The sequence below is a fragment of the Pinus tabuliformis genome, chromosome 1_1 (assembly GCF_031772625.1).
Source record: "Pinus tabuliformis cultivar Carrire ecotype Pingquan chromosome 1_1, CPIR1, whole genome shotgun sequence".
Lineage (NCBI taxonomy): Eukaryota > Viridiplantae > Streptophyta > Pinopsida > Pinales > Pinaceae > Pinus > Pinus tabuliformis.
Window position 1 is genome coordinate 917,324,967 of NC_142297.1, and position 14,577 is coordinate 917,339,543.

At 34.0% G+C, this 14,577-nt stretch overlaps 1 protein-coding gene and 1 long non-coding RNA gene across 3 annotated transcripts; one reads left to right on the plus strand and one right to left on the minus strand.

Moving 5' to 3' along the window:
* The first annotated feature begins 1,787 nt into the window (after positions 1-1,787).
* Positions 1,788-4,022, plus strand: LOC149217385 (uncharacterized). 2 transcript variants are annotated; one of them, XR_016250669.1, is made up of 4 exons: positions 1,788-1,946; positions 2,074-2,121; positions 3,227-3,599; positions 3,675-4,022. It is a non-coding gene; the product is annotated as an uncharacterized LOC149217385 (long non-coding RNA). The 2 variants fall into 2 exon arrangements; XR_016250668.1 differs by lacking the exons at positions 1,788-1,946; positions 2,074-2,121 and having other exon boundaries at positions 3,443-3,599.
* Positions 4,023-13,432: 9,410 nt separating this feature from the next.
* On the minus strand, positions 13,433-14,349 carry LOC149217386 (thaumatin-like protein). Its single transcript, XM_089391354.1, has 2 exons — positions 14,190-14,349; positions 13,433-14,088 (listed from the first exon to the last, which is right to left on the minus strand). The coding sequence occupies exons 1-2, from the start codon at positions 14,263-14,265 to the stop codon at positions 13,610-13,612; spliced, it is 555 nt and encodes a 184-aa protein (XP_089247480.1). The 5' UTR covers positions 14,266-14,349; the 3' UTR covers positions 13,433-13,609.
* Positions 14,350-14,577: the final 228 nt, after the last annotated feature.

Below are 14,577 nucleotides of genomic sequence, written 5' to 3' on the forward strand. Positions count from 1 at the left end.
TTCAGGTAATGACTTCTGCCATGTTCTGGCATACTATTGTGCTTGCACTTTATGGTTAAGTGGGGAGTGAAACTCTCTACAACTTCTGCAGACTCTGTTGCTTGATAATCTCACTAATTGTGGGATACCCATTACGTTAAATGCAAATGCAATTGCAAGACACCGTTTGTTTTAGAAGAAATTCGACTTTGCAAGCCTCAGATTTACTTCCTCCTTACATTTACCCCGTTATAGTTCTCAATTTGTGATGGCCACAACATTCAGGTAATGACTTCTACCATCTTCTGGCATCCTGTTGTGATTGCACTTTGTGGTTAAGTGGGGAGTGAAGCCCTCTACAACTTCTGCAGACTATTGCTTGATCATCTCACTAATCGTGGGATACCCATTACGTAAAATGCAATTGCAGGACACCTCTCTGTTTTAGAAGAAATTTGACTTTGCAAGCCTCAATATACTTCCTTCTCGATACATACCTCGTTCTAGTTCTCGATTTGTGATGGCCATAGCATTCAACACAATGCGGTTCCTGCCTGCTCGGTTAACTGTATAGCAAACGTTTGGTTGCGGTTCTGTTGTTCCAGGTCCGGCTTGTATGCCTCGACTGTCTGGTATCGCTTTGGTAAGTTCGGCTATACCTGTACAATGCTGAGCATTTGCTACCAAAAACATTCAATTTTTTTATTTTTTTTTGGAAAGAAAGTAGCCCAATATTTGGTCGGAGCGGGATCCAAACCCCTGGTACAAGTCAAGTGTTCATATAGCATACCGGCATGCCCCGAGATTTATATCAGAGGAGCAGTTTTTTTGGAAAGTTGCTAATTTTATTGATACTAAATGCTAGTAGCTATAATTTGATACAAAACCAGAAAGAATCTGCAATATGAACATGATTAGACTTAAGGCCGAAAGATAAGAGTACATGAAAAAGAGTTTGAACAGTGAAGGATGCTTAATGAATTAGTTCATACGAGCGAGTTTTGGAATGCACACCATTGTTGTAAAACTCTGAGATTTATCCTGAGTTTTCCAACTTTTTCCGATTCAAGTATGAATTTATGCTTGCTGAGTTTTTGCCAAGTTTTCCTATTCTCTATGTTGATGACCCCAACTGAGTTTTCTTGAGTCCGACTTTTGCAACACTGACGTAGACATCTAGAACTGGATGTTTTCTGATATCTTTTAAATCAGACCAGGTCAATCAGGTTTACTGGTCACTTGGAGCAGTTTGTGATGGCATATAATTTGTGTGTAGTCACTACATGTACATGCTTGGTGCCTATTTCCACCTAGTTACAAATAGTCCTAATAATGGTCCCAAATTTTCAGGTAACATAATATGCTGATCTCGACAGATGTTGTATCAAATAATGTTATTGCGGTTCCAGTTGTTTTAAATGTTATAAGGTGTCCGTCTTGGCAAGAGTTTTTCAACTATATTGAAATGTTCTGGTGAGATGCAACTGCTTGACAAGTGCCGTTAGTTCTGCATGATTTACCATTGTTTTTCAATGTTCATGCATGAATAGAGTAGTTTTCAATATTCTCCTGAGGTAGATTTCACTGTTAGTGTGCTAGATTATTGGTATGATTCAGAACTATCAAAATATGCTTGACAATCCTGGGGAACCTTTTCCCTGGGAAAACATTGAATACTGTAAAAAAGACTGGAAGCTCATTTGTAACATAATGCTGGTTATAATGAACAAGCAACTGAATACAACACATACTCAGACATTGAACCAGTGTACCAATGTTTGACAACAGAATATGGAGTGAAGCAGGAGGAATTGATTTTATATGGCCAGTCTGTTGGCACTGGCCCTACATTACACTTGGCAGCTCGCTTACCAAGGTTGAGGGCAGTTGTTCTTCAAAGTGCTATACTTTCAGGCCTCCGTGTACTTTATCCTCTCAAAATCACTTTCTGGTTTGATATCTATAAAGTAAGTGATGGAAACAATAAGCCGATTTGTGTTAAGCATCCGATATATTTCTATTCACGTTCCTATTTGAAGATTTTTTCACACCAAACATGGCCAGCATGTTAAGTAGAGGTATTTGGCTCTGCAGAATATTGACAAGATCCGACATGTGAAATGTCCTGCACTGGTGATACATGTAAGTACTTGTCTCCTTTTGTCGTAAAATTTATTTATTGTCATCATAGAATCTATGTTTATGCATAATTGATATCCTCCTAATGAATGAATTATAGTCATTATTCTTTATGTCAGGGATAAATACCCTCAGCAGATTATGGCAAGTCTTTTCTTTCATTCAACTAGAAATAGTCTGCGATATACATAAACGTCACTTGTGTACAAGCTTTGGTTGGTCAAGAAAATAGAAATCTGAAGTTTGCAAAATCTAGTACTTTACATAGTAAATGGTGTGCTAGTACATGCCTGCGGTATACTGCCTATAGACGAAAGTCGACTCAAAAAGCAAAAGGCAGAGTTGGTTGCAATTGAATGTTCAGCCGCAATTAAAAGAAAGTTCAATTGCACTTAGAAACCCAGGGTATAATGTCTACATATCTGGTTGCAAGCTACAGGTAGTCAATTTGCAACTAGGAGACTCTGTTGATGTGGGCATCATTGAATGTTATGCAAGTCAGGGAGGTGATTATGCGTTATAATGTGCCATTTTGTCTTCCAATATATCATTAAGTCACCTCTGAAGATTGTTTAAGATACTTGGGCAGCTGGTCTAGTATTCCAGCTGGTTAGTAATCACTCAGAGGCTTGTCATGTATTTAATTGGAATCATTATGGACGCGATGTGATGCAAAGGGTACTCAAAGGAGAATAAGATGTACCCTCTGTTGTTTACGTCTGAATGCAGTTTTTTGTTTTTATTATTATCTTTTATGTCGTACATTTCAGTGCTCTATCTCTGGTAATGAGTTAATTTTCGTAAGAGGTTTTTTGTTTACATTGTATGGGGCATGTTGTACCTGTCATCATGAGCTACTAAAAGGCCCCATTTAAGATATTTTACTCACATACTGATCATTAGGGAATGGGGTGATGACTTTATGAACTGTGAGGCTAGACATAAAGTGACTAGGGAAGCTTTTGACACTATTCAAGTCCTCATGTTTCATTGGAAGCAATTATAGTTTTATGTAGAATACATGTAATATGCATTAGTGGTGGTTAAAAATTCTGAATTGAACGATTGACTAAACATTGATGTTTCAAACCACTTTTGCTTGAAACAGCTATGCCACGAGAAAGACACGAAAATTGTTTGGAGTCACCATGCCTTCAAGTCTGTCTGGAATTCATCCTCTTCTCTTTATTAGGACGCTGCAGATGAGCCAGTGGTGCTATCCCAGCAATGTGCCACTTCCTTACAAAGGTTACAAGTGAGTGATTATTGAACAGACAGATTTCTTTCCTGCTTGCTTGAGCAATTGGTTATGTTGTTACTACTATTAACCCTAAATTTCTTAACAATGACGAGGATTGGCAAGACAATGATGGAGCATTAAACACAATCTCAATGCTTTATCCCCGCTTTCCTGAGCCCCATCCCCACTGCTTGCTAAGTCCAGAATTAACGGATGGTCACTCGTTGCAACCAGGTGTTTGGTAAGAACCAGAAAATAACTTGTCTCAAGCTTTGAGAAAGACCTAATTAAGATTTCTAATTTGTGAGATTGACAGGTACTATACAATTGTGGAAGCTGATCACATTCTCTTTGTTATCAACCGAGAAAGAGCAGGGGTACAATTCGATATATTGTACGATAGCATTTTTCAAAGATGCCGAAAGCAGACCAGAGTCATTAGTGCTGTTCCTTCTGTTCACTAGGCAATGGATCATATATGCTGTAATGTGGAGAATTGTATGTGCCACTTATCTAGATTTGATCAAAGAAAGTAGTGAAATCTGCTCATGTTGTAGTTCAAAGGAGATTAAAGTTCATAAAAAGTGACGGAGAGTATTGGTTGACATATTCTTGTGGCATTTCTTGCGACATGGGTGGCCCTGCAATTTTTTTAGTGTTTAAACCAGAAAATTTTACTACATGGTTAGTTTATTTTTAATATAGGTATGTAAATAAAACTTGACAATTCGAAGAAGTGACTTGTTAGGGTTTATAAAGTGTAGATATTCTCTCTTGCTAGATCTTTCTGGGTTTTCGGTATTCTTAACTATTTTTTATATATATAAGAAATATGAGTTTTCAAGTCCAAGGATGTTGTCCCAATGGTTAGGTGGGGAGTTTTGGTCTCACAGGCCTTGTGGTCAAATGTTGGGCAAGACTATGTATGCCTTAGAGTTTGCTTCAAACATGATTTTTTCAATTGCAAAGAAAGGAAATATGAGTTTTTAGTAGACCCTTGATTGTAATATAATTTGGTTATGTATTAATATGAAAGGAGTATATTGGAAGAATTATTACAAGGTTGTAATATAATTTGGTTATGTATTGATATGAAAGGGGTATATTGGAAGAATTACTTATAATGGAGAACCATGAAGTTGCTAGTATATATATCTTAATGTTTGCTCTTTTTAAGCAATGAGAAAATTGCACTTTGATTTTTTGTTTGTTTGTTTGTTTCGCTTAATAGAAAGGAAGCTAAGATGAATTTAAAAAGGGTCTGTGCCATGCAAAATATCTTCCTTATATGTCTATTGATAAGTGGCTATGATAAACACCATTTCAAATTGTTGCTTATAAAAATTATGGAAAGTTAAGTTGAAAGAATGATTATAGTTCTTTCAACTTTGCACTTTATGAGAATGATTATAGTTCTTTCAACTTGGCACTTTATGAGAGGCTTTACGAGAACTAAAACACATTTTTCCTTTCCCCTCCATTTTATAGAATTTGGCTATGAGAAATATGTTCTCACTTTAGATATTCCTTAACTTGAATATCATCTTCATGATAAAGTTGGGAAAAAAACTATTTTGAATATGTCCCATTGCTAGGATTAGATCTCTACCTTTTGTTGTCCTTTCTATCACACCTCCATTACCTAGAAAGCAACTCTACTCTTAGGTCATGGTCTCATTTGGGTTGTGGAATTTTGACTAGCATCATGATTAATGAAAGTGCAAATGACCTTTTTAATTTGTAAGAAAACGATTGTTATATTTAATCATGCTTTGACAATTGGAAGCTTCTCATGGTACGAAAACTCATTTATTTATGTGAACTTATACTTGAAAATGTTGTTCAAGTTTAAAATATCTATGTGCACATGGAACACCCAAGACCATTGCTAAATTTTGCATAAGGAAAGTGTTCATTGCACCATGAGCAAGGAGTCACGTGGTGCCTATCCTAAACAATTAATCTTATCTTGATAATCTCAATTCCATTGGGGGAGGCCTCACCAATGGCTTCACAATGTTGTTAATGAATACAGAGATGACACACATAGCCTCATCCTCTATCTAGTGGAATTATATGTCTCCAATTCTCACTCTTTGATGTAGATGCTAATTTCAAATGAACACAACTCTATAAAAAACAATGGGCACTAGGAGTATATGCTCCATAAACCCTTGACGAGAAAATTATATTAATTCATCATCATTCCTATGCATTTCTTTCTATTTTACAAATGGTTCCTTTATATAGTGTAATATCCCCAACCAATTGACATTATCCACTAAGGGTAATTGCCCATGGTTTCTCAGGAGCAATCAAGCTTTAAAAGGAGGAGGAGAAATGAGAACATGACATGGATTTGGATATTTTCTCTTTGCATCTCAATTGAAGGCTCAAGCGATTTTTCAACCCATTTGTCAGTCCTCATGGGGCTCGACAACCATTCTAGTCTCAGGTCTCACCCCCGTCGGGGAAGTGGCTTCCTCCTCCACTATTCTCTGCATCCTTCTAGGTGGTTATCTCTACAGGAGGGAGGCCAATCTTGCTGCATTTCTTGTCCCTATAACTCACCTCCCCGTTTTGCTAGTAGGTTTGTTGCTTTGTTACCTTTTTTATCAACATGCTTCGTGATCACATAATAAAAAAATGAGAGGTGGGATTGGATGTGTTCCCCTATCAATTCCAAGCACCAACTTTTAATTACCTTGTTTGGCGGCGAGTTGTTGATAACATGCTGAAGCATAGAGATTGCTATTTGAGAATTGCATTGCATTGAGATTGCATTGAGATTAACCTGAATGGTATCATTTATGTCCAAACATGTTACTAGATATGTAATCTTTCAATCATGGGTTCAAGACTCCATAACTATAATTTTTAAATGCTTAAGTTCTTCTTTGACCTTCGAGAATGATCTATGTAAATATTGAACACTCTCCACCACGACTTTAATTAACAAATTTATATTCATAATAATTTTTATTTGGTCATTATCATTTTATGAATATTTCCATAATATTCAAATGTAAAAAAAAAAGAAGAAAATTCTATGTTTTGTGCACCATGGTTATTAAAATACATAACTTACTTTAACACCTTCCTATTATTTTAATATGTTTTGTGCACCATGGTTATTACAATACATAACTCACTTTAACACTTTCCAATTCTTCGTACATTATAATTCATTATTATGCATTTCAACATATTTTATACCCTGTGCTTATTAAAATACATAACTTACTTCAACACTCTCTAATTCTTCATACATTATAATGCATTATTATTACCTTTTATAGTTTTTTTCCCTCAAGTTTTCTATGATTCACTGCTAAAATTTATTATATTTTAATTATTAATCTAAGCGTTTTTTAAATCATGAGACATTGGAAAATTATATCTAAAACTAATCTTATTTTAAGAAATACAAACTCAACATTACAAGCATTTATCAGTTCAATGACATTTATGACAATTCTTACTTAACAAAGGCAAAGTTCATTATATTTCACTCTTCCCATAAATTCAAAAAGTTCATACAACAATTGGCCATCCAATTCATTCAATCTTAATACAAGTAAGCATGCCTACAACACACTTTAACCGGCAGGGACTAGCGCCACAATAGTGGCTCCTTGTTATATTTAGATTTTTATTAATTACTTTATTATTTATTTATTAATATTAATATTAATATTAAATCTACTTATATCAATCATGTTAATGTGTTTAATAATATTGATATTGTTAATTAAATATTATTAATATCTATATTATAATTTAAATGTTATTAATAATATTAATGGTATTAGGTTAATAACATTAAAGGGTAACCATTTTAAAAAATTATTATGATTAATAATATTTCTTTTCCAACAAATTATATTAATGATATTATTAATATCATTATGAATAATATTATTTTAAATATTAATTTGAATGTTGTGATAATAATAATAATTGATGATGAAATATATCAATATTAATGTTTTAAATATTAATATTAATGTTATATAATAATTTATATTAATATTAATAATATTCAATGATTATGATTAACCACACTTGATCTAAGCTTGTTATGGTTGGACATTATTGGCCATGGTTGGATATATTTCAGCATGTTGATCATATTTTTCTATGATAGAATATGTTTGTCCAATTTTACGATGTTCAACAACCTTAAGCCATAGAGAGCTTGGTGACCATGTTTGGCCATTCTCTTAGGTTTATATTAGATCTAAATTTTTATTAACAATTATTACACACTAAATATTGATAATATTATTTATCAAAACTAATGTTAATTCTACTTATATTAACAATGTTAATGAGTTTAATAATATTGATATTATTAGTTAGATCGTATTAATATTATTATTATATTTTAAATATTATTAATAATTTTAATATTATTATATTAATAATATTAAATAATAATAATATTTTAATAATTTTAAAAAATAATTAAAATTAATAACATTATTTTCTAGACATTGTGAAATTATTATATTAATTTTATTATGAAAACCTCAAAACTTAAAACTAATACCAAAACATTAAATTTTAAAGGATACTTTAAACTAAAAGCTTAAAACATAAAATCTTATTTCTGAATTTTCACATTACTTCAATCACCAATTGAACTATCCCTAGAACAAATTTCAATATATAATTAATTAATTTAATTAAATAATAATTTAATATATTTAAAAAAATAAACCTAACATTATAGTCACAATAAAAAATATAATTAATTAACATAATTAGATGATGTTGTTGATCTTAATAATCCATTATGATAAAAGATAAAAATGAGCAAGACAAAGTGATGACAATGACCATTTCTGTAAATAAAAAACCAATGTGAAAGAAAACATTATTTGTGTGGTTTCCCTAGCATGCACCCAATACAACCAATAAAGCTTATGTGAATTAAAAGATAAAGTATTAAAAACTAAATTGCATTTGTGTCAATGACCATTGCACCTATAGAGGGTCCTGGAGAGATTCAAATCTCCTTTGATGATACCATAACTCTACCATACAAATCTCGATATCTACATGCATGCACATGGTTGAACACTTATAAGAACCCTAATTTCAAGATGCAATATGTATAAAAACCCTACTTAAAAAAAAAAAAATATTAAAACCTCAGGAAATCCCCAATAATATTACCTATGGTGCTAGGCACATCAAAATTGTTGTAAAAGGTCATAAATGCATACTATTGTTGGCTTAAGCACGGGAAGTGAGCATTGTTATTAATGATTTTTTCCACCATATTTAATCGATTGTTCTAGTTCACCACCACTTTCATGGGTCCCATCCAGACCTCCCTTTTTCGATCACAAACCAAGTCCAAACAAATCCTCACTGCTTGCAGTTCATCCTCCCTTCTTGCACTCCTAACCTACAGCAAGCCTCGATTGAACCTTGCAGGGTGTGTACATCTTGCAACGTGGTCGGGAGGATTGCAAGTTTGCCCACTATGTTCTGGCCTAGAAGTGGTGGAGCTTAATACGTTAGCACCTACGAAACACTCAAACCGTAAATTATGTTAATTGATATAACATCAAAAATATAAAAATTTAAATTAAAAAATAAATTTTTTACTAATCCGACATCATTTGGAAAAAAATACATCATTTGAAAATAAAAAACTCAAAAATAAGTTTCCTATTTGTCAAATCATTGACCATCCCACAAGGTATTAATATATTCCAGGACTTCAATTCTAACTTAGAAAATGCAAAGCCTTTTCAACCAGAAAATGAAGAGAGATGTTTTAGAAATATTGGAGGAATTTCTTGATTTAAAATTTTTATAATTTATTTGTGTTTAATTTTTTTAAACATAGAAAACAACTTAATCATGAATCATGGTATTATCCACTATAATTTAATCATAAAATCTGAATTAAAATTTCCATTAAATCAAGTAGACAAGACAAAAAATAGTCATTTCACTGCAACAATTTCAATAAAAATTATTTTACCTGATACAACCAAAAAAAACCCTCTAATACTTTAAAATAATTTTAATAAACAACATCAAAATACCCCTGAAAACAAGTTGCAATGGATGACAGGAGACTATGAATCTTATTCAAAAATATTCGACTTTACATTAGTCACCTTGATGCGCATTGGGAATTAAACACTACAGTTGTAACTACCATGGGTGTTTCAGAGGATTCTCTCAGATTTCGGTTAGAGAGTGGATAGACAAAAGGCATATAGCTACCAGATCATGAGGGCAAAGGGCATATAGCGAGTTCGCTCAAACCCACTCTGGCTAAAAAGATTTTCCATAAATATGAACGAGTTAAGTTTGTATAATAGAATAGGTACGTAAATTAAATGGCAGGAGAATGTTAATGTGAATAGAGATTCATCGTAATAAATATTAAAATATTTACTTGACATATTATATATTAAAAAATATCATAATTATATATATTAATAAATATCACAATTATATATATAAATAAGTTTATATGAACTACATTAATAATTATTATTTGGTAGTATTTGATCTACTCATTCTTGTGAGGATAATATTTATATTTTTCAAAAATTTCAATTTCAATAATGAAAAACCTTAATATTATAAAAATCTTAATAAAATTACTGTAATATAACCTTTGAAGATTTAATATAACCTTTTTTGTTTATTACTTCTGTATATATTGCTGCTGGATAAATGCAACAGCGAAAATTACAAACTATAAATTTTAATAAGTTTTCTTTACTCGTTGTACTACAGTCATTTAATGTTGTATTGTCAGCAAATAAATAAACAAATTAATTTATAGGCTTTACTTTTCAACAGTTGTAATTATGACACTTCAAAATCGAAACTATAAATATATGAAATGAAATCGGAGGGAGTGAAATTGAACTTAGTGAAATCGAAATCAAACTCGTAAAGTTTTCTTTACTCGTTGTACTATAGTCATTTAATGTTGTATTGTCAGCAAATAAATAAAGAAATTAATTTATAGGCTTTACTTTTCAACAGTTGTAATTATGACACTTCAAAATCGAAACTATAAATATATGAAATGAAATCGGAGGGAGTGAAATTGAACTTAGTGAAATCGAAATCAAACTCGTAAAGGAATTCCAAGATGAAAGGATAAAGGGACATGGATTCCATCTTCAAATACATTAATAAATCTGAGTTACTATTAATTCAAATCACCTTGAAATATTTTACAGCTTATCCCAAGCCAGGTATCACATCCTCCCTGGAGCCTTTTTTAACCCCAAATTCCATCCATCCCAATATCACCGGGCGTTCTACCTAATCGACTAAATGGCGACATTCCATCTCCGCCTTGTTCTGATCGCTGCCATCATCGTCTACTTGCAAATGCGTTCCAGAGGTGCCCGAGGGCCCTTGTCACACAGATCACCCAAGATGCCACTACGTTGTGCTACACCGTCGAAATCTGGCAAAGAACACCTGCGCGGATCCAGCGTTTAGTGCTAGACATCGAGCAGAACTACATGTGGGTAAGATTCATGACAAGAAAAGTCACAGATCCTTTACTTACAGCCCGGTCGCCCGCAACTGTGCACGGGAGTTTTAGGGTTAGGGTTCATCAAAAATAAAAAATGTATTCACTTTTGTGAATGTTTAGAGTAGGCTTTAACACCGCACCCTAGATCTAGGTTTAGGGCATGGGAGTTTTAGGGTTAGGGTTTATGATGAGCAACTATGAGTATCATTCGTAGCTATATAGGCCTCGGCAATGGCGTTGATTAACAGAATAAAATTGGGGATGCTAAGTTGTGGGTTACGATAAAATACCTGGGTCAAATCCTGTAGATTCCATCTCTACAAATGAGGATGCTGGTCAAATCCTGTAGATGCCATCTCTGCAAACGAGGATGCTGGTGCGGTTGCTGGATAATTAAAATCGTTGTTGCTGATTCTGGTGGATAACCATTCAATTCGATTCCATATAGATATCAACTACCCTCGGGACATGGAATCGATTCCATATCGATAACCATTCAATTGTTGTGATCACTACAATAGTGTAGACTTTCGACTTTTTGCAAATTCTTACAATATGACAAATTTTATTTCCACGATTCGTGAAGGCTTATGAGCTACCTGAGCAAGTGAGCAAGGAATAAAATGAGGCCATAAATCTTAAATCAAATTCGCAAGATGAATACCTACAACATGACCAGTTTTATTCCATGATTCCTGGAGGCTTATGAGTTACGTGAGGAAGGCAAAAAATGAGGCCATAAATCTTAAATAAAATTTGCAAGGTAAAGGTGGCCGGCCATGATGTATCGATGACACTCTCCGTGACATGTTGATCTTGAGAAATTGAAACTGACTTTTGATCTCTTGAAATAGACCATGGGACGCAAAGATAATATGAACACGGGGCCATTACACAGCCACATTTATGACAAAGGTGCACAATTAGAATATTATAACACGTAGTCGCATAACCTTGGTTTCATACGTTTCAAAATGCAAAGAGACAGCATAACCTGGTTTCATACGTGTGAGAATGCAAAAAGACATCAGTTTCAAAGCTTTTTTGGCATTAATTTTTTAATTTCATTTTTTCTTATCATTTTTCCTAACCCCATATAGCTGGGGAGAATGCCAACAGTGAAGCGTTTCATGATTAAATGATGGGATAATTGCATGCTGCCAGGTTGCGCATATGTTGTTCCATCCTATATTGTTTCATATTCTTTTTATTTTATTTTTTAATATTATTTTTGTTAATCTTTATACGTGGAGATAAATGAGAGGCACAGTAAAATTTTAATCTCATTTGGTAAAAAATTAATTTAAGTAAGATTTAAATACCTGATTTAGATATGCAAGGAAGTTATGGCTTTTAATTTCAGTCATGGATGAGTGGCAACCAGGAGAATATGTTGGCATCTTTTAGTTTAGACCATCAAATCAAAGGGATTAATTAGCAAAATGATTAAAATGCCCAATTCCAATAGGAGGGACGCCTATCAGCATAATGACTATCAAGATGGAATGAGATCTAAATTTTCATTTAATAATTGACCAAGAATACAATATAGCATGGGTCCACCAAATTTTCATGTAATTATGGATGAAGAATATAATGGTAAGTAATATTTAACAGATAATAAGCTCATCAATACTGTCTGGCTGTATATGCCCATCCCTAAATAATATATTTGTTTAAATCTAACTGTGAACTGGGAAATATGTAGCACCCAATATAATATGGCACAGTTCTCCTAGAATGGTTAGAAGACATGTAGTTTATTGATTGACCAAGAATACACTATAGCACAGGTCTCCTGGAATGGTTAGAAGACATGTAGTTTATTGATTGACCAAGTATACAATATGGCACAGGTCCCCAAATTTTTCGTTTAATGATTGACCAAGAATACAATATGGCACAGGTCTCGAAGAATACAATATAGCACAGAAGATATGGCGTTTAATGATTACAATATGGCAAAGGTCTCCAAGAATACAATACAGCACAGAAGGGACAAGGTTTAATGATTAAATATGGCACAGGTCCCCTAAATTTTGATTTAATAATGGACCAAGAATACAATACGACACAGGTCTCGTGGACTGGTTAGAAGAGACGGGATCGTCGTTTGGCACATTAAAATTACTTCCCAATTTCCGCAACTCGTAATCTTCTAGGTGTTCCCGGTCCGTCTTGAAACTAGTGGTCACAGACTTCCCTCTTCCTGGTTCGTACATGAAAATCTGAATGACAAATACGATTGATTGGAAACTTTCGCAAGCTCTTCGCATGTTTGAGTTTTGAATAAATGTTTGCGTTAAAACAGGTTTGATTTAATCTTCGTATAATTAGGTTTCGAATAAATGTTTGCATAATTTATATAGTCATTTCTTATAAAATTATCTATAATTATTTACTTTAACATTTATAAAATCATCTTTAATTATTTATTAAATCATTTAAGATCACTTAAAAGATATCCAAATTGATGCATATACCCCTTAAGTTATCCAAAATAGCATTACTCATTTGCAAAGTAGAAGTAAAACACCTTTGGCTTTTACAGGATAGAACTTCTTGCAACCATGCACGCAATGGTATTCTTATTATAAATATGAAAATACAATCAACATGATTGTAATACTCTTATTATAGCTATGATACTACATAGAAATCGGTTTACTAGCGATGGATTTTATGTAACGACCAGAGAATTCAGTATGATAAACTTCTAATCAAGGGCAGAATATAATGTTGTAATTAGCACCAGAAGCGCAAGCGTGGGTTTTAGTGTCATCAGTGGGATATAGGTAGGCATCTGGGCACTGGTCCATTTTGCAAGTCAGTGCTTTGCAGCTACCGTCGGAGGGAGTTAGGGAGAGAGGGACATTGAAACCATCAATTACAGAGAGGTCATAGAAATCTTGATTGTTGCCCCCATTCAGAGTATATTCAACCAGCGTTGTAGGAGACTGTCCCGAGAGCGTACAGCTGAGCACGCCACCGCAGTCACCAGTGCTGCAGCTTCCTTTACCAGAGGCATCGAAGGAGCATCCAGTACGTCCCCAAAATCTACCTGAGCTTGTTCCTGCGGGCACGTCAACACTCCATGATTGACCCTGCCCCAACGCTTGACCGCCACCTACGGGAATTCCTGCGGCCCATACCGTGTATGAACACTGGTTCTGGATCACAAACGTCGCACCCGTAGCTCCTGCACTTACAAAAGCAAAAAAATATTTCTTTATGATATCTTAACTCATTTACGTACATAAAATACGATGCAATGCAGTCAAGGGATTACTGTAACCTTACCTTGAAGACAAACGTTAAATATTAACGCTAGTATTGCTGTAACATAAATCGAAACTGCTAATGTTCTTGCCCCCATTGCAACGGCCAACAGCAAGTAATTAAACACAACTACAAAACAGCGCAATACAACGAAGGAATTGCAGTTGAGCTTATTTCATGTTGTATACCACAGGTGAGACTCTATATATAGGCGGGGCTAGCCATCCCAAACTTGGTCTTAGCGTAGCGTATACCGCACGAAATTCTTATGAAGGTTGATCCCCCCTAGTTGGGCGGTGTGGGAAATCAATTTGAGAGTGTGATGAATAAGAAGGCGCGCTAATCGCTCCTGGACATCCGGGTCACGACCCCTTTACATCCGGGTCGTCTTAAACTAGCGATCACGAAT

Bases quoted from the DNA above. Each gene is read 5' to 3' on its own strand.
- LOC149217386 (XM_089391354.1), bottom strand. From the start codon at position 14,265: ATGGGGGCAAGAACATTAGCAGTTTCGATTTATGTTACAGCAATACTA. The intron at 14,089-14,189 runs GTAAGGTTACAG...TTGTAAGTGCAG, and splicing joins ATTTAACGTTTGTCTTCAAG to GAGCTACGGGTGCGACGTTT.